Source organism: Typopeltis vanoorti, chromosome 6, assembly GCF_054136105.1.
Source record: "Typopeltis vanoorti isolate ZY-2024b chromosome 6, IOZ_Tvanoo_1.0, whole genome shotgun sequence".
NCBI classification, from domain to species: domain Eukaryota; kingdom Metazoa; phylum Arthropoda; class Arachnida; order Uropygi; family Thelyphonidae; genus Typopeltis; species Typopeltis vanoorti.
Window position 1 is genome coordinate 114053305 of NC_143554.1, and position 26675 is coordinate 114079979.

At 35.7% G+C, this 26675-nt stretch overlaps 1 protein-coding gene across 1 annotated transcript in view; it reads right to left on the reverse strand.

Annotated features, from left to right (window-relative positions):
• Positions 1 to 15009: 15009 nt before the first annotated feature.
• Positions 15010 to 26675, reverse strand: part of LOC150105827 (uncharacterized) — a 112179-nt gene continuing 100513 nt past the window's right edge. Inside the window, exon 9 of the mRNA XM_090393611.1 lies at positions 15010 to 20689. Coding sequence (XP_090249737.1) covers positions 20470 to 20689 — 220 coding nt within the window. The 3' untranslated portion in view covers positions 15010 to 20469. The remainder of the gene's footprint in view (positions 20690 to 26675) is intronic.

The following is a 26675-nucleotide window of genomic DNA, read 5'->3' on the forward strand; positions in this document are numbered from 1 at the left end:
GGCATTGCACCTTGCCTGGTGTCAGGACCATCAAAACTGGACTTCTGCAGAGTGGACCAGAGGCACATGGTCTGATGAATCCCGTTGCTTAGTATAACTGATGACAGGGTGCAGGTGTAGAATCGATAGCATGCCACGGCCCTGTCATTCCAGGTCAGTTGTTCAAGGTGGTGGCTCTGTGATGGTTTCATGGAGAGGTCCTTAAATGCTGCAAATACCAGAATGTGCTGACTGATCACCTACACACTTTCATATCCTTCAAGCATCCTGCAACCAATGGTTTGTTTCAGCAGGAAAATGCACTGGACCACAACCACCCAGGCATGGCTCGAGGGAACACTCATCTGAGTTTAGGAACATCCAGTAGCCTACCAGGTCCCGATTAGATTCGATTGGATTTAAATCCAATCGAATCTCTCTCTAGGATGATGTAGAGCGAGATATCAGATCCGTATATCCCTGACAAACGTCTAAGGCGTAATTGTGGACAATACTGCAACAGGCATGGTTGGAATTACCTCTAGCAATCCTCTTGCATCTGATGGATTCAATGCCATACAGTCTGTTATTCTGGCTAGAGGACCAGCACGGTATTGGGTAGATATTTCTGTTTTGTCCATTGTGTAATTAGTGAACAAAAAAAAAAAGAAAAAAAAAAGGATTCCACCTTTGTAAATGATGGATTTATTAAAGCTGACCAAACTTGGTGGAGAATTAATCCTTGATTTTTATTGCATTGTGTTGGTATTTTAAGCATGTTTGCAGCTGCTTTAAATTTCCTTATGTAACAGCTATTTTCTTTGTACGACATGTTTGTTTTCTGCCAGAGTACATTGTGGCCGGTGGAAGTGGTATGGAAAGCTAGACCTGATTTGTGTTCTTTTCTGTTTGGCACATCCTTTTGGTGTTCGTTCATGCGAATTTCCCCAGATCTTCCTGTCTGTCCTACGTAGCAGATGCCGCAAGAATAATAAATTTTGTAAACACCTGGTTTTTTTAAAGGATGATGAGGAGGTTTTGGGGGATGTAGAAATCTCAAAATTTTTTCCAGCAGTAGAAATAAAAAGAAATAGAAATTTTAATTAAAAAAATACCTGTCAGAGCTCGGACATTATGAACGTGAACAACAGAACGTGATATCATCCAGCATTGTTTAAATTCAGCACTGCTTTGAATCTGCATTCTGATTTTTAATTTTATGAATAGTCAGACTGCTACAACTGTATAGCATGAACTATTACTAATAATTTCTCTTTTCTTCGTGTTTTAAACTTTCAGTTACCTTTTACCTCTGAAGATGTAAGTTAAACGACTTACGAAACTTGTCGGGTCTTTTATTAATTCATTGTGTTTTATATAGCTTATTAAAAAAAAGTGGTCCAATTAACAGAATATACCAAGTAATAGCATTACTATTTTGCACCCTGCATGTTGAAAAAGATGTAAAGAGTAGCTAATTTGTTGCTTTTTGGCATTAAAACCAGTGGAGAGAAAGGTCTGAAAACCCACCCACATAGGCAGGTACATACACAAACTTTCCTCATCATTACCCCACCTCACCGGTATGTTGTCATCAGAACTGTTGTCAATTTAGTTGTGAGGGAAGCCTGGGTAACACAGAACTCAGAGGCTCTGTTGACAACAGTTCTGATGACAACGTATCGGTGAGGTGAGGTAATGATGGGGAAAGTTTGTGTATATACCTGCCTATGTGGGTGGGTTTTCAGTAAACTAAACTGAGAAACAAAGGGTGCCATTGAGTAGATGTGTGATTAGTCTCTGGAAAAGGTAGGCTAATGTTATTTTCTTTTTCTATAGTGCACTGAATTCTGGGGTGCAGGCTGTTGATGTCGAGGAGACTGTCTGAGTCATATGGCCAAATAGAGAACACATCAATATCTTAGCCAGATAGAAGGTTTGAGTAGGGCAATATCAAGACCATGTTTTTCAAAACGTTTCACATACAAGCTGGCTACACGAAATGAAACCCATGACTGAACTTCCAATCTTTGAAGGACAAGATGTCCTTCGAAGTGAAGTAACTGGTATGGATTGAAATTAAAGAGATCAATAATGTCGAGCTAAAAACATTTATCAGTAAATTCAGTATCAGAAAGGGGGATATTTGTAAATAAGGAGGCAATATCAAAGCTCATCTAACATTACTGTTTTAAGTATAAATTTTGAATTAAAGATTTGAAGAGTGGAATTTTTTTTAAATGCAGGATTAAATGTGGCCAGTAAATGGAGATAAAGATTTAGATAACTGTTTGGCTAATTTAAAGGGGAGGAGTAAGTAGAAGATAATTAGGTTTATGAATTTTCCAGTGGAAGTGGCAATGGATCGCTCAAGTCAGACTTAAGTTCGTCTAGTCGCCGACTGGAGGAACTGTTTCTAAGCCTATCTTCGACTGGTTCCCGAGTTAGTCGATCTCTGGCATGGGTAGGCAGGTTTTTTCTCCTGAAAACTTGGGTTTTTTTGTCCCCTAAACTCAAGAAAATCAACGGTAGTACCTATATTATTTCAGACAGTAACATATCCTGGTAGGGTTAGGCACCAAGAGATGGCAGCAATTGTTTGCTGGTCTCATCAGTGGCTGCCTATAATTAGTGATTGACATGGGCAAGCTATCTCTGATTGGCTACTGGTGGAGATTGAACGGTCTCCAAAAGCTAGATAGGGTATAAAGACCTCGGCTACTTCCTAACAAATTTAGGAGGCTTAGGAACTTTTTCTAAGCCTTTTTTCAACTGGTTTCCGAGTTAGTCAATCTCTGGAACAGAAAGCGATCCATCTGCCACCACCACACCCACCCACAGAAACTGAAGTTTTTAAAAATATTTTTAAGGACCATGAGATGGCAGCCCTTGTTAGCTGTTTCTTCAATGGATGCTGTTTAAAATTAGTGAGTCTTGGGACAATTCAATCTCCATTGGTAGCCAATCACAGATAGCTCACCCAAGACTATCACTAATTTTAGGCCGAGTGGTTAGCATACCTGCTCTTCAGCCAAGAGGCTGCAAATTCGAATCCTAACATGGATGTTTGTGATTGTTCTACTAACGTTGTGGAAAAGGTATCAGTGACACTATCACCTCTTCTAGTAGGCTTTACTCCCAAAACCCCAAGGTGCAAGAATGGCACATGTGAATAACTAAATCCAACAAGATAGTTAACAATGCCACAGCCTAGTGGGCCCTAACAGTATTTTTAATGTCTGAAATGGTGAAAAAAGCTAAAATGGCATCGCCTACTCCCTTATAAGGTAATAAAAGGCATTAACTGATTTTTAATGTTTTTAGGAGGCAAAACATGCAATTTTCAGAAGCTTTTTTAATGTTTTTCTGAGAATTGGTGGTAATTTAGCAGTTATAAGTAAAGCAGTCTTTGATTAGCACATTTATTTTCATATTATAGTTACTGGTATTGTGAACAGTCAGCATTACCCTTCTTAACTCTATTGTTTCATAATTGATGGAGAGTATAGAGCTGGCTGTTGGAGAGATTTTTCTTTCCTGATGTTGTTGACAATATTTGGAGGTAAGTTAGGAACACCATGCTTAATATGCTACAACTTCTAAAGTCGTGGCATATTATAATATGATTATAATCGTGGCATATTATAATAATTATAATTCGAACTTGACAAGGAGCAACTGAAGTTGACAGAGGCAAAGGAGACACTTAACAGCATGTTTTTGCTTTATTTTCTTGAATTCTTTGTGAGATTTATCAGAAATATCAAAGAGAATATTCCAAGTTTGAATGTTAAGAATAGAAGAGAATTCAGTTTGGAGAGCTAATGGCTCCAGCAATAGACGATAAGTTAACAGCGATCTGTTCTCCAAACAAAACTACTGCGTCTGTAGATTCAGAAAGTTTTAGGCAAGTGAAATTTTATTTTATAAGCTGGACACTAGTAGGTATAATTCCAGTGCCCCTGTGTCTTTTTTAAAAAGGCTAGCCGGTTATTTTACCTGGATAAATGGAGTTGTTTTTGTGTTATAATTTTAATACTGTATTCCTGAAGATGTCTGTGTCAGAAATGAAATATTGGCACAATCACTCCTGTTTAATTATTTTTCTGTACTATACTGCATTCAATCCATTCAACTTTATTGTGTGTGTGTAAATGGCCACCTAAGCTTAGATATCCAATTACCAGTTCAACCCAACTTAGGAATACTGCTCACATTTGATGAGGTATACAACAGCAATTTACAGCTAAATTTCCAATGTACAAAACCAGCAATTGCCATTTACCTTTCATTCAATCAAGCTGCTGTGTGAGGAAATAATCTACACACACACACAAGCCAAAACATCATGCCCATCTACCAAGTAGTATAATGGATCTCCTTTGACTGGGATAACCACTTGTACCCCTCTTGGTATCGACTCCACTAGACCATGGGTATCCTGAGGCATTCTTGACTAACTAGATAGAACATTCTTGAAGTCAGGGACTGCATGAGGGAATGGCATCTACCAGTAAATGCTACATTCCACATAATCCAACACTTTTGATGGGATTTATATCAGCAGAATGAAGTGGCCAGGGGAGTATATGGAATGGTTGGATTTGCTTTTCGAACCATGCTTGCACAATGTGAGCCTTGTAACATGAGGCGTGATCATGATGGAAGAATTCAGACCCATTTTTTGTCACTAGGCAGGGCAATACTTGGTCTGAAACAAACTCCAGATAATAATTAGTGGTCAAGGTGTTTTCAAAAGAGATGAAAGGACCTATTGATGTCCATGAAACAATCACTATACCAAGATACTGCCATCACTAGCATGTTTCTGGAAAATTGTGCAGCCTGGTCATAATGTTTTGGCTCAATTGTATACATATAATAAGTAAAACAGATTAGTGTTATATGCAGTTGGTTGTAATCTGCTTAGAAATCATATGAACAAAGATATATTTTACCGTTTTTGTATATTTGTCTTACAGGATAGAAGTTAGCTAGTACAAAGTTAGCAAGTCATTAATGTCAGCTGTATTCTACTGCCCCAAATCACTGGTTTCCATTACAGCTATTTCAGTGCGTAGTGTGTGCTATATATGACCAGCTCTTAGCTCAGTAGTTATGTCCATTTTTTTTGTTTGGACAGTATGCAATGGTATGGTGTTCTGCCACCTTTAACAATGACAAGCTACATACAGATGCATATTATTTTATTGAATTTTTCCTACATACTGGCACCTACTGTTTCCCAAAAAGTGCTGGTTATACCTATCTCCTTATTTCTATTTACAAAACACAAATAGCTTACACTTTTTTTCCATAGGAGATGCAAATCTCTACAGTATATCTATCTCCTTATTTCTATTTATAAAACACAATTCGCTTCCATTTTTTCCCATAGGAGATGCAAATCCATACAATATTTTGGGTAATTTGCAGAAGGAACACTTGGTGCAAAGTACCTTAGTGAACATGAAAACGGTTTATTTTTCTCTCCATAAGTGCAACCTCCTCATTTATTTTTAAAATTAGTGTCGTGGCAAAATTTCTTGTCAGGTATACAGAGTCCGTCAAAAAAATGTATACACACTTGCTTAACAGGTCATCTATGGACTTTTTTCGAAGTCGGATCGAATTACAGTAGCAACGTGTAGTATGATGTTCTCTCAAAAGATGTCGTTACTCAAGTGAATACTAGCAGCAGCACATGACCGGCAGGACAGTCAAACAAAATGGCCGAGGCACGTTTGTTGTGCGAGGAATGCAAGACCATTTTAAAGTGGTATTTCAAATTTGAGAATGTTGTTGAAGTTCAACAACAATAGAGGCATGAGTTTGTAACACAATCTCCAACATGCCTGACAACTGCATGTATTTGTGATAAGTTTGAGATCCATGGTACCGTGCATGATGTGCAGAAGGGAAGATCCGGGAGGCCTTGCACAGCAACAAGTCCTGCTTTCTCAGCTATGGTGTTGAAACAGTTTACAAGCTCACCACAGAAGTCTACCACACAATGTGCACGTGAAACAGGAGTTAGCAATGCAAGCATACACATTATTAAAGCAGTTAAATGGAAAGTTTACATCCCAAGATTATTACATGTAATGAATGAGGACGACCTTGATCAAAGAATGCAGTATTGTGAGTGGTTTCAACACATGATAGGATGAGGAGTTTGTGAGGAAAGATGGTTTGGTCTGATTTAAGCACATTTAAGCTTAATAGAAGACTGAATTAGCATAACTGTGTTTACTGGGCTCCAGAAAATCCAGGTGTTCATGTGGACAAAGCAGTCAATATACTGGGGCTCAATGTCTGGGATTGTCATCTATGGATTTAATAGAACCATTCTTCTTTGAAGGCACTGTTACTGGTCAAGTGTACCTAGACATGTTATGCACATCCATTTTACCTGCCATTTATGCATTCAATTTCTCTTCTAACAAGATGGCGCACCACCACACTACTGCCAAGACGTGAGAGCTTACCTCGATGAGAGTTTACAGGGACAATGGATAGGACAAAGAAGTGCTGTTGAGTTCCCTTCCCTTCCCTACATTCTCCTGATTTAACACCCCTGGACTGCCACCTATGGGGGACTCTAAAGGATGTAGAGTATCGCAGAAAACCAATTACACTGATGGCCGTTCAGAAAGAAATTGAAACGGCATGCACAGCAATCCCCATTGGACACTTTGGCCAACATTTCGGTAGTAATAAGTATCCGAACGCTAATGATAATCACTCTGAGCACCTCATATCATTGTAGAAGTCAAAGGTAACTTGTATTCATCCCTTGATGTCTGTATAAATTTAGTATTGCAATTTTTATACAGGTTTTTCTTTTTCTGAAGTGTGTATATACATTTTTTTGATGGACTCTGTATCGTCACCAGTCATACTCAACTGATGCAACATCCTTACACATCCACATGATATTTTATTTTTGCTACTTGTTATAGATAAAATCATTCATTGGATACTGACTGAGAAATATATGCCCCTGAGACCTCTTGAAAAAATTCGTTTCAAGAGGTAGAAAAAAAAGGAACATTATTTTAAGCATGAACTATCTGGATATCAAGCTACTCAACAGATATTTCTGTTTTAATTTTTTTTTTTTTTCTATTACTGATTTCTGGTTTAATTCTTTCATAATTTCTTCATTTCTTTTGTGATCAAGAAGTATATTTTGCAATTTTTCTCATAAACTTCATTTCAGCTGTTATTAATCTTTGTCTTTATGTTTTATTGTCCAGATTTAACTTCTATACAATAGGACTTGTAGGGCTAATGTACCGTATACTTTTAGTCCGGTTTGTTTTTGAACTAGGTTAGGTTTAAATATAAAGTTAATCACACCTGTTATTTTTAAATATTTTACTATTTTTAGGTTTATATCTTCATTTTCATATTTAACCATACATGCTAGGTAGTTAAATGAATTCATCTACTTACTATTATAATAACAGAATTAACTCACGTAAATTATTCTTTATTCGTGGAATTTTCGCCTGAGTATCACAGGCATCATCAGTACAGGCAAAAATGTTAATTAAACAATAACTGTTATATTCACAAAGCGCCACCTAAGTAGCTATGGTTAAATTTCTTCAGGACTGGGGTAAAGTGGCACACCAGACGACTCCTTGCAAAGGTGGAGCAAGCTACCAACCAACACTCCTATCTCAGTATCTCCCATAATGCAAAACACATATCCTTGCAGATATGTATAATGTTTTGCATTAAGGGAAGGGCCACTACCCAGACTAGTTTTGACCTTTATAGAGGTCTCTTCAGTGGGAGCCAGGCCCAAGTGGAGACACCAAGGCAGAAGCATTAGCAAGGTAATCTCCTCCTATAGGAGCTGCCAAACGGTGTGCCACCTTTTTATTAAATTACTCTGGATTTAGAGAAAGATGTTGAAAGTTTATTTTTCACTTGGTCAGTGGCCCTTCCCTTAATGCAAAATATTATAGATATCTGCAAGGAGATGTGTTTTGCATTATGGGAGATACTGAGATAGGAGTGTTGGTAGCTTGCTCCACCTTTGCAAGGAGTTGCCCAGTGTTGTACCACTTTACCCCAGACCTGAAGATACTTCATCATCATCATCATCAAATTCCTGCCATGTACCCTCAAGGGGTGTATAGGATATGATAGTACTACATGAAAAAAATTACATCATTATTAATTTCCTCTCTACAATTTTCCTCCAAATCAGTCTGTTACCTTTCAAGACTCCAACATTATCAGATCTTATATTTCTATCGTCTAAGGCACTTTGTACTGTATCAATCCACCTATATCTTGGTCTTCCTCTGGGTCGTTTTGCTGCCAACCCGGCAGAGAATACTTGTTTTGCTAATCTTTGCTCGCCCTTTCTGTTTAAGTGACCATACCACCTGAGATTAGCTCTGCTAACGCATTCCTGGATGCTGACAATGTCAAGTTCTTTCCTAATATCCTCGTTTTTAATATGATATTGCCATTGATGCCATCTGTTCACGCCTCTAATCTTTCTCAGGACTCTCATATCTGTGGTCTCTTGTCTTTGGTCAAGTGTTTTACTTCTGACCCAGCTCTCAGATCCATAAGTTAAAACTGGTTTGAACACTGTCTTGTATACAGCTAATTTAGTGTTCCGACTAATTTCTCTCTTATTCCACATGTATTTATTCAATTGACATCCTACAATACCAGCTTTGCTGATTCTGTTGTCTATTTCTATATTTAATTTACCATCTTCAGTAAAAATCGTGCCTAAATAGCTGAAATGTTTTACTTGTTCCACTGGTTCTCCATTCACAACACAGTTGACATTTTCAATGATTTTGCCTATTTCATTGTTTTTGTCTTTTTATTGCTGACCTTCATACCATATCTATTACAACAGCTATTCAATTTAGTCAGAGAATCTTGTAGACTTGTAGTGGATTTATTTAGAATATAACATCATCTGCATAAAGCAAAGAGCTGACATTAACATCTCCAATTCTGATATATCATGTTTAATTCTATTTTCTTTCATAATGTGATCCATATAGATAATGAATAAGAGAGGGGATAATGTACATCCTTGTCTCACACCAGATTTAACATTAAACCATCTTCCTGTACTTCCTTCAATTCTAACTGCTGACTTACAAATCAAATAAAGACTAAGTATTGCTTGATATAATGCCGCATTGACAGCATATAACTGCAGTGTATTGAACAGCTTCTCTCTTGGCACCTTGTCATATGTGTCTTTTCCAAATCGACAAAACTTAAATACAGATCTTTGTTATATTCCCATGCTTTCTCGACTATTTGTCATAAAGTGAAGATCTGATCCTGACAGCTTCTATTTGGCCTGAATCCAGCTTTTTCTTCACTAAGCTTTTCTTCCACAATTCTTCTCAACCGTTTCTCAAGTATACTTGCATAGATCTTGCCAGGAACACTCAGTAGGGAAATACCTCTGTAATTCTCACATGCAGTTTTATTTCCCTTTTTATATATGGGTACTATGAGAGCTCTACTCCAATCATCGGGAATTCGTCCCACTGTCCAGGCCTTCTGAACTATGCAGTGCAGTCACCGTAAGACTCTTATACCACCATACTTCAGCATTTCTGGTCGAATATCATCTACTCCTGCTGCCTTTACACATTTCAAGCCTTTGATGGCTTTTTCTACTTCAAGTATGGATATGTATTCCTGACTGCATGCCTGGTCAGTGTTTTTTACCACTGTGCTGTCATCACTTCTTGTTTCATTTAGCAGTTTTTCAAAGTAATTACTCCATACTTTAAGGATATCTTTTTCTCCCGTTTTCATGTCACCTTTATCATCTCTAACTCCTTTTACAGCACTCTTTCCTCCATTCTTAAGCTTCTTCAACAACCTCCAGAATATTTTGCCACCTTCTTGATATTTATTTTCTATATTCTTGCCAAAGTCTTCCCATGACTTTGGTTTAGCTAGTTTTACACAGTGTTTAGCATTCTTGCATTTGTCTCTATATTCTCTAAGAGCACAAGCTGACTTATGTGACAGGAACTTTTGATATGCTTTCTTCTTTTCCTTCACTGCCTCTTTAACTTCCTGTGTCCACCAGGGAGTTCTGATTTTTTTATCCTTACAGACAACCTCACCACATACCTCTCTGGCAGAATCAATCAATGTTTTCTTCAGAGCTTGCCACTGAATCTCCAAGGTTTGAGTCCTGTTCTCAAACTCTTTCATTTTTTCTTGAATAATGTTTGTATATTTTAGTCTACAGTTTCACATCTGAGAGCTGATCAACTTTTATTCGTTTTAAAACTTTCTTACATGTTCTTCTTTTCAATATGAAATTCAATTTTATTCTTGCTTAAGACTAAATGGTGATCACTTCCAATTTCAAATCCTGTGTACACTCTGGTGTCCTGCACCAAGGAGAAAACATCACTATCAACAATAACATAGTCAATGAGACTTTTCTTATTCCTAGCCTCTTCTCTCCATGTGAATTTGTGCACATTTTTATGTTGGAACATGGTGTTAGTAATAACCAGTCCATGTCCTGAGCAGATATTCAACAGATATTTGCCATTATTATTAGCTTTGCTCTTTTCTCCAAATTTTCCCAAAATATTTTTGTATGTCTCACAATCATTTCCTACTCTGCTATTTAGATCCCCAACAAGGACCAACTTTTCATTTTTCATTGTGTCAGTTGCTTTCTCTAAAGCCTCAAAAAATTCCTCCACTTCTACCTTAGTAGAACCTTCTGTGGGACCATAGGCACAAATAAGTCTCATTGTCCAGTTCCCCACTCTGATATTTGCCCACATCACTCCACTTGAAATTGCCTGCCATTCAAGAAGATTAGCCTCGTATTTTGTGTTGAATACTATGGCTACTCCTTCTTTTCCTTGATTGTCACTGCCTGAATATAACATTTTGTATTTATTGCTCAGAAAGATCTCACCAGTTTTTGTCTTTTTTGTTTCAGTCACCCCTATTATGTCGATCTGGTACTTATGCCATTCAGGCTTCTTACGTTGATAGTACCAATCTTTAACTCTGGTGATGTTGAGTTGGTGTTTGTTTTCAGATTTGAAAACAAATCTGAAGATACTTTCAGGCACAAACTTTGTTTGCACACACTTGGATAAAGGATTAAACTAAATTTATTTATTAAAAAAAAAAAAAAAAAAAAACCTTAGCTACATAGGTGGCGCTTTGTGAATATAACAGTTGTTGTTTAATTAGCCTTTGTACCTATACTGATTGTAAAATATCGCAAGAAATTATTTTTTTAAAAGAATTTTCGCTAAGGATTTTCCAATTTTTTTGTCTGAAATTATAAGAAAAAAATGTGCTTAGTAAGATGTAAAAATATAAAAGAATAAATTACTGTTAGAATGCACCTGCACTTTAGACTTGTTTGTAAAAGCTTAATAGGAGTTAAGCCAGATTAGCGCTGAATACCACCAAAATCCTAAGGTCAAGCGGCCAGCGAAGAGGTCAATTCTTTTATTGCTTCTGGCTAATCCTGGAATACTCTTACTTAAGAACAAAGGACTGAAAATGAAATAAAAGGCAATGCAGCACGTGGTTCTGGGCTTTTTGGTCATTGGTCTCTTCACCTACGACTTCTACGAGGGTTTCTTCCCTGAATACAGGAGGATCGTTCTTCCTGCCGTCGATGCCAGATGTCTCTCTGCAGCCAGCCATCTCTCGAGGCTACGGATAGCTACAGCAGAACCCCAGCGCGTCCGACGAAGGAAAACTCTCGAGGATTGACCAGATGGAAAATGCTCCAGTCTCTGTGTGTGTTACGGAATGTATATCAGACTTTCCTCTTGAGAATGTTAACAAGTAAGCCATTATTTTGTTGTAATATGTTATGTGAATGTAACTCGAAATCGTAAAGGATTGAGAGAGGTTACTTGTTAATTGGCGGTAAAATTGAATTTGTGATAAGGGAAGAACATGTACTGCTAAGTATGTCTAATTCATAAGTTGCTTGTGATGGTGTCTGAATTAGTATCAGTTAAGTATTGAATCTGTTGGAAGAAAGTTAATGTGATCCTTCTTGGAATATTTATGCATGCTTGCAGGCCAAGTGGTGGCATAGAAGGCTGTTGTTTCAAAGTGCAATAAGTTTTCTGATAGTGAACGCACTATAGTTTCTGTTGCTTAGATAGCAAGTTGTCTTTGTGTGTTAAAGTGCTTTAGATTAAGTAATTCTTTTAACTTTTATGTGCTTTGTATCATATCCTTTAGTTTGATAATAAACATGTTTTTGTTTTGTAATTACCTGGTTCTCATTCCTTAGCATTGCACTATCCTGAAAATATTAACGAACCTGCGGGAATAGAATAAAGTTACGAGCCACAACTTGCATGTAAAGAAATTGTATAGAAGTATTAAATTATTTTTGTTTACTCCTTGCCCTGACTTTCAAACAAAAAAGGGTCAATTAAGTGGAGCAGTCATTACGAATAAATAAATTTCTTAATTGATATCGCGCGATTGCTCAGGAACTGTTACATTAGATAGACTTACTACTCGAGGTCTAACTAATTGCAGAAAAAGGGGGGGGAGAATAAAGATAAGGAAGTAGATAGATAGAACAGATAAGAGGAAAAGTAAAGAAAGTAAATATTTTACCAAGGTGCAGTAGACAAAGATTTAATAAGATTTTAAACAAACGACACAAAAAATTTACACTGATGATGCCTGTGATACTCAGGTGAAAATTCTACAAATAAAGAATAATTTACGTGAGTTAATTCCGTTATTATAATAGTAAGTAATATGTCTACTCACGGTATTTCCTTACTGAAACTTACGAATTCATCTGTTTTAAAATCTTATTACTATTTTAGTTCTTACTGGATCTTGTCCCTTAAAGCCCATCGTTTCTGATTTTTCTGTTGATGTTATCATTCCATAATCTTTGGCTATGTCATTTAAATTTAAAATATCTTTCTGTAAGTTATCTTCAGAATTTGTAATTATTATTTGGTCATCAGCAAAAAGGAAAGTGTTTAAGTTGACAGTAGGAAAAAGTTTAATACCTTGATGGAAATTCTTATTCCATTTTATTATTATTTCATTTAGATAAATATTAAACAGAGTTGCTGAAAGGGGACATCCCCATCAGACTCCTTGGTTTATCTCTCTCATACATGATAGTTCATAATTTAATCTTATTTGTATTTGATTATTTTCATATATACTTATGATAGATTTTAAAATATTATTTGGTAATTGTTTTTCTTTTAATATGTTAAATAAAATGCTTCTTTTAACTTTGTCAAATGCTTTTTCAAAGTCAATAAATGTAATATGTGTTTCTAAAATGTATTCTCTTCTTTTCTCTATTATTAATTTTAGGAAAAAGGCCAGATCTATACATGATTGTCCTTTTCTAAATCCATTCTGTACTTCTAAAATAAAGTTTCAGAATATTTTATTAGTTTATTTAAACTTCTGCTATATATTTTGTAACAGGAATTTAGAATACTTATACCTCTATAATTTTTAGGGTCATACAATAAAAGACTGAGGACAACAGCAGCCTCAAAAAAAGCCAAACAACAGTTGATGAACAGCAATAAACAAATAGTAGCATTCGAACTACAAGATGGGAGCATAACCAGAAATAGATATGCTATAGCAAAAATAATTGAATCACTTTACTGAATATTATATCAGAATGACAAAGAATATGAAAAAGACAACCAAGAAATAACTGAAGTGTCACAAATTCTACCAGAAGTTATGCAGGGCATCCAAAGCATGCAAAATGGAAAAACTGCAAGTGAGAACAGAATCACAACCAAACTTTAAAAGCAGGTGGGGGAAGTGATCTAAAAACTCTTGACTAAACGTTTTTATCCCATGTCTGAAGAAAAATGATGTAACAAGAGCAAAGAAAATGATTATCTTTATTCTGATACACAAAAAAGTGAAATAGAAAACTTGAAGAAACTATTGACTCATCAGTCTGCAATCAGTGATTTATAAAGTGTTTACAAAATCTTAGCTCATTGGCTCAGTGTAACTCTAGACCTTGCACAGCAAAAGAACAAGGCAATATGGACAATATTCAAGTTGTACAATTGATTATAGAATGGTGTAATGAACACCATTAGACACCAACTCTCATTATGTCATGATTTTAGTGATTAGGAGAGAGCCATTGATTTGATAAAAACTTCGGAGATACTTAAGGCACTACGAAATCAACAAGTGAAGGAACCATACACTAATGCAATAGCAAAAATTTATTTTAATGGAAACATCTCCAGTGTGTAAATATGGCAAGGTGACAATATTTCCAAAACTATTCACAGCAAGTTTAAAAGAAATATTCAGATTTCTTGATTGGGAAGAAAAAGCTCTGAAAATAAACAGGAGATATTTAAGACATTTACACTACACTACACAGATGACATAGTTATCCTTAATTCAAGTAAACATCAAATACAACAAATTGTAGCAAAACAACTAGCTTAAAGATGAACCTTAAAAAGACTCAAGTTATGTCGAATAGCTATGTGCAACCAGAAATAAAAACTGATGATGAAACAAATGAATCATTACATATACATAGAATAATGGATATCGATCAATCAAAATATCATGGAAGAAGTGGAATGATGTTTGGCTGGAACATTCAGAAAACTACAGCTGATATTCAAAACCCAATTACCACTATGCCTAAAAATGAGAGTTTTTAACCATTGCACTCTCCTTATACTGACATATGGCTGAAAAACATGGACATTAAATGTAAAGGAAACTCAGAATAAGAAATCAAACCAAATTCCCTGATATTACAGTGACTTATGATAAGCATTTTATAAACATAAATGAGTCATTGGCCACTGATCAATATTATTATGGAACAGTGCTTATACTATCTTTGTCAAATTCCTAGTACCTTCATGAAATGGAATAGTGTGATAACAGTGCATAATTCAACTAACTTCTTGTCAACAATTTTCTTCCATATTAATTTATTTTTCATATCTTACATTTGTATGTACACACACACACATGTGTGATACAGGTTGGGCAATGCTGCCCAACATTGTGTGTGTGTGTGTGTATACATATATATAAATATTATTAACTGCTTTGTCTTCCACAAATTGAGCATTTTTTTCCCTTCCTGTATCTAGAAAACAGGAAATGGGAGTTCTGAGAAAAATTAAGAGAATGAACAGTTAGCATTAATGACCTAATCAATACTGAAAAGAAGATATTAAGAAGGAACTTGACATATCATAATATATTATATAATTATAATATGATATATTATATAAAATAATATCATAACATATATCATAATAATGGGTGCGAAAAGAGTAATCATAATGGAAGACTAATTATCCAAACATGGATTAGGTAGCTGTGAAATCGCATGAGAAGAATGAAACTGAATTTATTGAGCTGTTGTGAGACAACTTCCTCAAGCAGCATGTGACAGAAGGAATCCATGGTCCAAGAGTGTTAGATCTGATTATAGTGTTGGGGAGGTTCAGTTAAAGACGAGCTATTCTGCCTCTGGTTGGTTACAGTGATCATGCGGTATTCACTTAGGAAGTGGCTAAGTTTATGAATGTTCCATTCCAAAAAGATTACATGCTAAACTACAAAGCAGGAAATTATGATCACCTGAGTAGTGTGCTGGATTCTGTGCCACAGTATCAATTGTCGGATGGGAAGGATATCGACAGTGCCTAGGAAGTGTTTAAAAAATACTTAAATAATGCAATATCAGAATGTGTCCCTAGAGTTTGAAGAATAAGTACAGGAGGTGGATGTGAAATGGATGTGTAATCTAATTTAGCAGGATAATGTAGAAGCATTCCTTCCACATTATCTTTTTCTTTTTTTGTAAGAAAAAGATGGTGTGGAAAGAATACCATGTGCATAAGGATGGTGTCAGGATAACACTGGATAACATGCAATTTGCTTCTGAAATGAAAATAGCGATTCTTCACTAATTTCAATGTGCTGAACATGAAAGTGACAGTAAAATCTGTGGATTGATTGGCTCTTGTTTAGGAGAAACTCAGCCTGCATTGTGTACAGGTATCATTTGGCAATGCTGCATTTCAATCTCCTGATTGCAACACATTAAGTCATATTGCATCAGCCAATCATATCACAATGCCCCATGAATCAAATGCAATGTGGTTGATTCATGACATCACTGTAATAAGATGATGCAATCATTAGTATAAAGTGAAGTCTCGTGGGGGGGAGCAAGTGTTTGAGTGACTTCCTGTGCTACACTCCCATTTACTCTGCCGTCGCTACACAAGCAATCCCTGCTGTGTAAATCCGGCAGCAGTGATGCCTCATACTTGTGTTAATAGCGCAAATAACTTTTGTTGCATTTGCACGCCAGAAAAAGGCCACCACTCTGTTAGTGAAAAAAGCATATCAGCTTTATTTTGAATATAAGATCAGGGACCAGGACAAGGCCTAGGTCCCACACATGTTGCGGTATGTGTGCTAAAAATCTTCCAGTGGCTGAAAAACAGTAAAATGGCGATGCTATTTGCTGTTCCTATAGTTTGGAAGCATACCTGGATATACAATCTGCTCTCTGAGAAGTTCTGCATGGCGATGGACTTTCCATTCCCAAACCTCCAAAGAATTTTCCATCGATTCAGAGGATGATGAGGATGGAGGCAAACCGATGTTGGGTTCTCCTGAGCCTTCAGAGTCTAATTATATCCATATGTTGCCACAGTGCATCATCTGCACTACAAATTCTCACAGAAGAAGAACTGAACAATCTTGTTTGCAATTTGGAACTGTCCAAAGCCAAAGCAGAGTTACTGGGATCAAGATTTTTACAATGGAATCTTCTCAATGCAGAATGCCCTTTGAATCAAACATGACCAGCACAAATTGCTACTATTCATAGACTCAAATTGAATCTCAAGACAGTGTTGCTGCATAATGGAAACACCAGTTTCCATCTGTTCCCAGTCAGACACATTGTCTACATGAAAGAAACCTACAACAACTAAAACAGCTGTTGGACTGTCTTCAATATAGCAAGTACAACTGGCCTCTCTGTGGTGGCTTGAAGGTAGTGTCTGTTTTTTATGTGAATGGGACAGCCAAGCAAGGACTTTGGCACTATGTGAAGAGAGACTGGCCTGCGAGGAAATCTCTGAAAGTCAGAGAAAAGAATGTCCAACACCCAGCACTGGCAGAAACACAGAAAATTCAGCTACCGCCCCTGCACATCAAACTTGATCAAGTAAAAAACTTTATAAAAGCCATGGACTGGACTGGATTAGCTTTCAAGTACCTGGTTGACAAATTCCCTTGACTCAGCAAAAATTAAAGAAAAGAAAGGAGTTTTTGTGAGTCCTCATATACAAGAGCTCTTCATTGACGAGATGTTCAAAAACCTGGCACAGGGTGATGAGAAAAAAAGCATGGGACGCGTTCATCTGACATCAACTTCCTCAGAAATGTCAGGGCAGAAAACTACAAGGAAAAGATTGAGGACTTTTTGTCTCTGTATTGCAAATTTGGCTGCAATACGTTCTTAAAAATACACTTGCTCCATTCCCACTTGGATTTCTTTCCAGATAGCTGTGGCATGGTTAGTGATGAGCACGGCGAACGTTTCCCCTCAGGAAATTGCAACAATGGAGAAATGATATAAGGGAAAGTGTCCAATTCCATGTTGGACGGTTGCTTAAGATGATCCTGAGCAGCTATACAAGCAAAAGGCATAGCGTTGGACGTAGAAGCAGAAATTTACCAGCATATGTCATAAGCTTGTATTATATAAGAAACTATTGCAGATCTCTCACAAACCATAGCCAATTTTGTATTTTCATTGTCATATTCATGTACAGCACCTCAAAATCTGTAAGAAATGACTAAATTAATCTAGGAGGCATGACTTTTGTAAAATTTTGTTGTCCAGTGTAATTATAACCAGCAGGCTAGAAGAATCACAAGTGTTGTACAGAAAGCTAAGTCTGAGTATGAAGAGAAATGGACTCTGCAAGTTAAAGACAACATAAAAGAAATCCATCGTTATGCTGCAAGTAAAAGAAAGAATGAATTTGAAAGAATACTGAATGCAGAAGTGACTGTTCAACTAATGAGTAGCCATTTTGCTAAAAGCTATCGACCTGGTATATGCAACATTGAACACACAACTACTGCTTTACTGTATGAGGAGGAAGTACTACAGCTGTTGCAAAAACTGAATAAGAATTTTGCAATAGGAACTGATGGGATATCAGCATGGATGCTAAAAGAGTGTTCAGCTCAACTGGCTATTCATTTGAGCAGGCTATATAATTTGAGTCTCAGAACAGGGAAGATTCCACAGGAGTGGAAGGAATGTATGGTAATCCCATTGCACAAGGGTGGTGGTGGTGCAAAGATCAAACCGATGTATCCAACTATCAACCAATCAGTATCCCAGAAGCAGTGGTGAAGATTGTGGAAAAGTTGGTTAGGCCTTGCATTCAGAAATGGGTTGACAGAGAATCTCTTCTTTGCAATGAACAGCATGGGTTAACTATGGGATGGTCATGTTTTAGCAACTTGCTCACATTCTATAATGATGTTATACTGAGTTAGACAAGGGGAATGGATACATGATACTTTTGGATTTTGTTAAGGAATTTGACAGAATACAGCTTGGAAGAATGTTAAATAAATTGGAGAATATGGGTTTGGATTTTAAACTATTGGCATGGATAAGAGGATGGCTGACTGACAGATATCAAAATGTCATATATGGGGGAGGGAGGGATGAATCTACAAGATTCAAGGTAACCAGTGGTGTGCCTCAAGGATCAGTCCTTGGTCAATTGTTATTCAATCTGGATATTAATGACACTGGGAAGGACTTGATATGATATACAGCTATTTGCTGATGATGCAAAGATAGGCAGGATAATCAGGAGTGCTGCTGATATGTAGTACTTCAGAATGATTTGAATAGGCTGGAATTGTTGGAGTGTGAAAATGGCTGTCAGTTAAATGTAAATAAATGTAAGGGCATGCCCTTAGGTGTGATCATGCTAGGGATCTTGGAGTTTTAGTAGACAGGAATTTGAAATTCAAGGGTCATATAGCAAAAATCGCGATTACAACTCAGAGAATAATTGCAACTAAAATGAACCTTGCCATGTAAAGATAAGGAAATAATTTTGCCTCTTTACACGACCTTGATAAGTCTTAACTTGGACTGTTGTATGCTCCTGGTTTCCGTGATGATTCTGATACAGTGGAGAGAGTGCAAAAATGATACCAGCATTGTGGAATACTGATTATGAAGATAGATTGAGAATTTGTAGGCTGTAGACACTAGCAAACAGAAGAAAGAGTGGTGATATGATTGAGATTTACAAACTTCTGAAAGGGTTATACAGAATTTCAGTGGATGGAATTTTTAATTTTATGAAGGGTGGGGAAAAGGACATGAGGGTATCCCTGGAAGTTGAGAAAATGAATGCTGTCAAGAAGGGGGCGAGGGCTAGATTTTTCTCTCATAGAGTGGTGCATGATTGGAATGGATTGCAGCTGGATGTTGTGTGTGTGTGCAAGAAGTGAGAATTAATTCAAGAACAGGTGTGACAGTTGGTGCAAATATTATGGCTGCCCTCGATGAGTTCCTGACTCCCTGGAGGTGTCTCTTAATAATAATAATAATATTATTATTTATTATTATTATTATTAATAATAATATTATTAATTATTATTATTACGGGTGACTCCAGGGAGTCCTTAGACTCATCGAGGGAGGCCCTAAACATCATGTCCACACAACTATACGACATTCTCATAGTATCTATCATACCTTGCCTTGAACTCACTCACCGTCACAGCACCCACAACTATATAAAGGATCTCTATAAATTAACTATAACAGATGCATTTAAGAAGACAACAGTCAATTATATATATATAGAAATTTTTTTTTGTCTTCTGCCAACAAAGGTTGTAAACCTATAGTACATCAGTGCTATGGATTGGATAAGGAATTTTTAATCTTTTTTTTTTTTTGTTTTTTTCATGGTCTAGAAACTCTACCTTGATACCAAACACAGAACTATTATTGAGCCACTTCAAGCCTCCAAGGAGCAGGGCAGTGATCTCACACTGAGTGATAAAATTCATTTTTCACTTAAAGGCAATAACAAACATCTGTGTCAATGACAGTACAAGATCAGAACCTGCAGCCTGATGAATGGGTATATTAACCACAAAGGTAATTAACCACCTAGTCAACTAGAGTGGGTTAATATATCCAGCATTTTACAAGTTCATGAAAGATAATGCACATCTATTAAAATAAATTCTGATTTACTCATTCTTGAAGCAGAAAGAATGAATTAAACAAAATGAAAATTACTAGAATGAGTTTGTGTTGTATAATTAAAAAAAAATTACTTACACTGCAATTAAAGCAATAATCACCAATATTAATGGAAAGAATAGATGAAACTATATTTCTCCAAATGAACTACTTATATCACAGTCTTCATTTTTAGGTATTAGCACCAACTGCTCTTCTACAGATATTCCAGTCTCAAGAAGAATTTTTTTCAGTTCACTGTTGTGTGCCCATTTTGCACCACTGAAGGCAATCAACATTTGTAGAGGATATGATATCATTTTCACAAAAATTTCATGTTTCTTGAGCATTTCCTTTAGCCTAGAGTACCTGCAAAATATTTATTTATATTTTATAAAGTTAATAAGTAAACTTATTAATTCTTCTAACAGTAGTTTTTATATGCCACAGCAGTATGAAAGTTAAAACTATTTTAATATATCTGACAAAGTTTTGTAAATGAAGGTGCTTATATAGGATTATAATATATATAGTATTTAGATGAAGTAGTACACTTCTTCTTCTTCTTTCACTCTGCCTTATCCCATGTTAAACGGGGTCGGCGCACAAATCTTTAACCTTTCTTTTTTATAAATCATCAATTTTTATTATTTTTTTTTTGGCATAGCTGTTTTCTTATTCAGTGTTTGTAGTCATTTAAAACGATAAGAGGATTTCTTCACTTTTAACATATTAAGCAAAAATCTTACTTCATGTGGATCTGCATTGATATTGGTTATTAATCTTAAAAAATAGTTATAATAGCAGAAGGTTATAGAGACTAAAATGTAATATCAGCAACTTCATTTAGGTCTACAGACATTAAGACATTATAAAATATTCTTTTAATTTAAAAAAAAAAAAAAATCTGAATAGTCATACCCCGAAGTTACACGGTAGGTGGGACCAACAAAAAGTGTGTAAGTCGAATTCGCGTAACTTGGGGTATAAATTTGCATGTAATTTATACATACAAACATACAAAATATTAGTTAACTGGGACCAAAGGTTTACAAAAACACCTATATTTTTTAAGAAATATAATCATAATTGTAGTTTTTCGTACATGAAAAAAAAAAGAAAGTTATTTCGATGTCAATGGTTTCATAAAATCTAATAGATTCGTCTGACAGCATGTCTTTTTCTTGTAACACAAAATTTCTTCATAGCAAGCTAACCATTTTTTTATTCCTTGCCTTGTGGCTACAATTCATTCCTCGTTAGAATATATGTTCTCCAAAATCTATAAACCTTTCTTTTATGATTGTTCTTACTGTGGATTCCTGTAGATCGAACTTCTCTGCTATCTCACAAATTTTCATTCTGCCTTCAAAATCCTTAATAATGCTGAATTTTGTTTCCAAAGTCAATATTTTTCTTTTCTTGCTAGCTGTAGAAGAATCGGACTTGCTTCTTTTGGACGACATTATTATTTTTTATGTGATAAAATTTTTATTAAGAACATAATATTAAACAATCGCAAGGTTTGTAGGCTATAAAAATCGTGTATGAATGGAGACCACGCGAAACACGGCAGTGCTTGTTCACAGCATGTGTGACACTGGTGAATTTGGCAGGCACTGGAAAGATACGACTAGTGGTGAGGCGTTAAGTGGGATGGGAATACGTACATATAAGAAACCGCGTAACTCCAGATTCGCATAAGTCGGGGTATGACTGTACATCATACAGTTTGGAAAGTACCAACTGCCCCACCAGCTGAAGTGGATCAAATACACAAACCACCTTAGGATTTTTCGATTATCAAAGCATATGCAATTTCTGCCATCTATCATATAATTATCCTACTCCACCATTAATCTCTTGGCGCTGATTGTAGAGCCATTAACAGATTAGCTGTAATGCAGCAACCTTTGATTCCACATGACTTAAAATAAACTATTTTGCTTGTAATTTCCTTTATCCGAAATTGTCAATATTTTGCTTTAAAACTAATCTTGCTTGTTTGTTCAAAAGATAAAAAAATGAATTTCACATTGTGTGAAAATAAATAATCTATTTTGAAATGTGGCAAGAGATCAAAATATTTTTGTGCTATATCAAATAGTTGTATTGAAATACATATCATTTGAACATTTTTCCTCCCTTTCCTTACAAAATTCTATTATGTGGATTGCCATCATGTTTAAAACAGTTCCTTTTTCACAAACAAAAGATGTTAAACTACATTACTTTCTCTTTTTTTTAATATAATAAATTTATATCCAGTAATATTCTGAAAGAACCTGTCTTTCACTTTAGCTTAAAACTGTGACATTTCTATTCACCAAATAAGGTTCACTTTTTTGAGTTTTAACTTTACTAAATATTCCAATATGTAATTTAATAATATTAAAATCCTACATAACTTTTTTGTAGGATTTTTAATATTTTAATAATGTCCAATGCTTAACCAACATAGATAGATGTGGTGAAAATGTCTGAAACACACCCTATATTAATCAATTCAAACTTTATGCTCATTTTGAAGAATTCCCCAACTGTCCCATGTTCCCTCCACTTCAGAAAATGAATTATAAATAAATTAAAGACTTAATTCTGTACGTTAGTCAAGTAGATAATAGTTTAATATCCGACGTTTCACTGACTGATATCTGTCAGCATTTTCAAAGGATACACTGGTAAGCAATAGAAAGTAACAAAAAATAGGAAACTAACCGACAATTCTAAAAATTATATAAAGTTATCACTGTGCGTGATACAATGATATAATACGTGTGGCGCAAGTACAATGTTTTATTTGTTGAGAAATTTATTGTAATTTTCACGAAAGTTCATTTCTTTTTGATTAAATGATCTGATTAGAGTTTCCCATATATCTGGTAAGATTAGGTCTTGATTCTTATTTAAGTTACCTGTTGAACGGGCGACTGTAGCAGCTTCTTTAAATGTTCTGGAATGGTAGTTCTCTTCTATGTAGGGCATATGGCTCATATCCCATTCAATATTATGGTTGGTAGAGGCAAAGTGGGAAGAAAGGCCTGATATATCCTGTCTGTTGTTCCTTACATAGCCTATGTGTTCCTTCTTGCTTGTTTCAAAACTTCTAGATGTCTGTCCGATGTAATTAATACCGCATGAACAGGGTATGCTATAAACTCCAGAGTATTTGTAGAAAGGATGGCTTCCTTCAGTGATCTTATAAACTTTTGAATGGTCTCGATAGGTTTGAAGGTTACTCTGATATTATATGGTTTTAGAAGAAGAGCTAATTTTTTGGATATGGTACTAACAAATGGAATTGTTATAGAGTTGATGTATTGGGTTTCATCTTGTTGTCTTTGCTGTATGTCACTGAACCGAATCTTGTTGATGATTCTTGTATGGTAGCCATTTAGGGATAGATCTCTGGATATTTTCATTAATTCTTCTTGTAAGTCGCCAGGGTCTGTGGTACACTGTATAGCTCTTTTTTTTGAGTATATAGATAATGCTGAGTTTCTGGGATATGTGGTGAGATGAGTTGAAATGGCAGTAGCGTCCTGTGTTAGTAGGTTTTCTATATACTGACAGGTTGATGCTATTGTCTAGGAATGGAAGTTTATTATCTTTTTCTAGTTCCAAAGTGAACTTGATAGTGTTGTGGAAGCAATTAATTTTGTTTAGATAATCTATTAGTTCCTCTTTTTTGCGATTCCAAATGATGAAGATGTCGTCAACATACCTAAACCATGGTTGGTTTAGGTATGCCATTTATATTTATAATATGAATTATAAATGTTTAATTTTTTACTGGTTTGAAAATTTCCCCAAGAAATATGTATTCAAAATCTATAACTTCATTTTACCATTTTTAGAAAAGAAGTAAAAATAAGAAGAAAGAAAAGAAGTAAGACCTATTGTGTCAGCTCAAGCAGGTGTTTCTAAAACCAGATTGTTTCTAGTTTTAGAAACAATCTTTAATCTCTAGGGCCACTACTGTTCATTTTATATATTAATGGTATAGTGGATGATTTAATCAAGGATATTAAGTTATTTGCTGATGATGCAAAACTAAGTATAAGTCTTGAAAACAAGACTTAGAATAATTTGATTATTCCAGCTACTACTTTCTTTTCCATCACTTGGTCAGCTGTTTGAAATTATTCTAAGTTCTGTTTTCACTATGTAAAAATTCTTTATATTTCTGCCATAAATAGTTTTGAGTGGTAATGTCTAAAAAAAAAAGCCTTGAATGTTACTACTACTATCTACTGCTGCTGGTCGCCATTTTTTATATAAGCTATGCTTTAGAAATATTAACTATCTAATCCACTCTACCCTAGCAACAGACTGAAAGCTAACTGAGATTACTTACCTCTAATGAGAAAGAAAAGAAAGAACATGTCCCAGAACTCACACTAGAGTTCCAAGCAGCAATGCAGTAAATATTAGAAATTTCTTGTTTCATTCTCCTCCATTTGATTGATTATCAGGCATCTTATATAGAAATATAATAGAATGACAGAACAATTAGATAAGGGAAATGGCTACACCATGATACTGCTGGACTTTGTAGAGCCATTTGACAGAATACCACGTAGAAAACTATTACATAAGTTGTAGCAAATGGGAATGGATATGAAGCTGGTAGCATGGATAGGGGAATGGTTGAAGATAAGCACCAGATATTGGTATATAGTGGAATTCAGGAGAATGAGGATGATGTACTAGGACCACTACTGTTCATTTTATATATTAATAATATAAGGGATGATTTAATCAAGGATATTAAGTTATTTGTTGATGATGCAAAACTGGGGATAATAGTTATCAATTTAATATAGCAAATTGTAAGATTATACACTTTAGGATGAAAAGATTATATATTCTGTATTATATTGATGGTACTGGATTGTAGGAAATTGATGAGGCTAGGAATGTGGTAGTAATGGTGAACAGAGAGTTGAAGTACAGAGGCATATTGAGGAGGCCACTGACCACAAGAGATAAAAGGGTGATGGTCCTGTTATATAAAGTTTTGATTAGACCACATCGCCGCATAGAAAATATCGCTGAAAAATTAAAACCTCGTAATAATATAATGTATAAACTTGCAGGTACTTCTTGGGGTGCTGTTATCAACACACTGCATACTACTGCACTGTTTCTGGTCTATTCTATAGAGTACAGCGCTCCTGTGTGGTTTAACAGCACATACGCTTTAGTCGATGTCCAGCTGAACCAAACTATGAGGATAATCTCTGGTGCTCTAAGATCTACTCCTGGCTCCCAACTCTCAGTAATATAGCCTCTCCCTAACTTTACAGGATCCAAGCCTTAAGCAAATTATGGACAAAAGTAACTGGAAACAGTTCCTTGCCTATTCACCAAGACATTTCCTTCTATACCTCACAAAGATTGAAATCAAGGCACCCTGCCTGGAGGAGTGCAATACAAATGAATGACCAGAACTTTGACCTATGCAAGTCATGGGAAGTATTGGCTTCAACATACCCCCAATCTTCAAATTCCCATTTCAAATCCAACATCTCATCTGGAGGATTTTGATCTCCCTAGACATGTATAAACCACTTTAAACTGGATCAGAACAGGACATGGGAGGCATAAGCATCTTGCATAAATGGAACTGGTCTGATACTCCAAACTGTTAATGGAGAAGTAGGATCCAGACTATCAATCACATTGTGCTTGAGTGCCCTATCTACTCATTCTCAAGCACTACAGAGGACTTTTTTAAACTGACCCCAGAATCCCTGGAGTGGATCCAGGATTTAAGGATAAGCTCTGATTCCTGACTCTTAATTTTTAATCATCTCAACCTATTGTACCCTTTTTAATATGATTTTTACAATTATTTTTATGTTGTTTTATGTAATATGTATGTAATATCCTGAGACCTGTACATCATATGCTAAATAGAAATAAATAAATAAATTAGACCACATCTTGATTTCTGTGCTCATATATGATCACTGGAATTTAGGGGATAAAGTAACTATGGAGAGGGTACGGAGACAGATAAAAAAAATTGATATCAGGATTGTGCAGTGTTGGTTATGAGGACAAATGGAGGGCATGCAGACTGCTGAGTTTGGCGGATAGAAGACAAAGGGAGGGAAGGAATATGATTGAGACATTTAAGCTGTTAAAGGGCTATTATCAGTTAACAGTAGGAAGATTTTTCATATAGTAGAATGAGGGAAAGAAACAAGGACAAGGGGGAGCATCCCTGGAAGTTGCAAAAGGAAAGCAAGTAAAAAAAAAGATAAGTATCCTTTTTGCATGGAGAGTAGTAGGAGCATGGAATGCATTGTCTGAGAAAGTGGTGGTGAATGGTACTGTGTACTGGCAC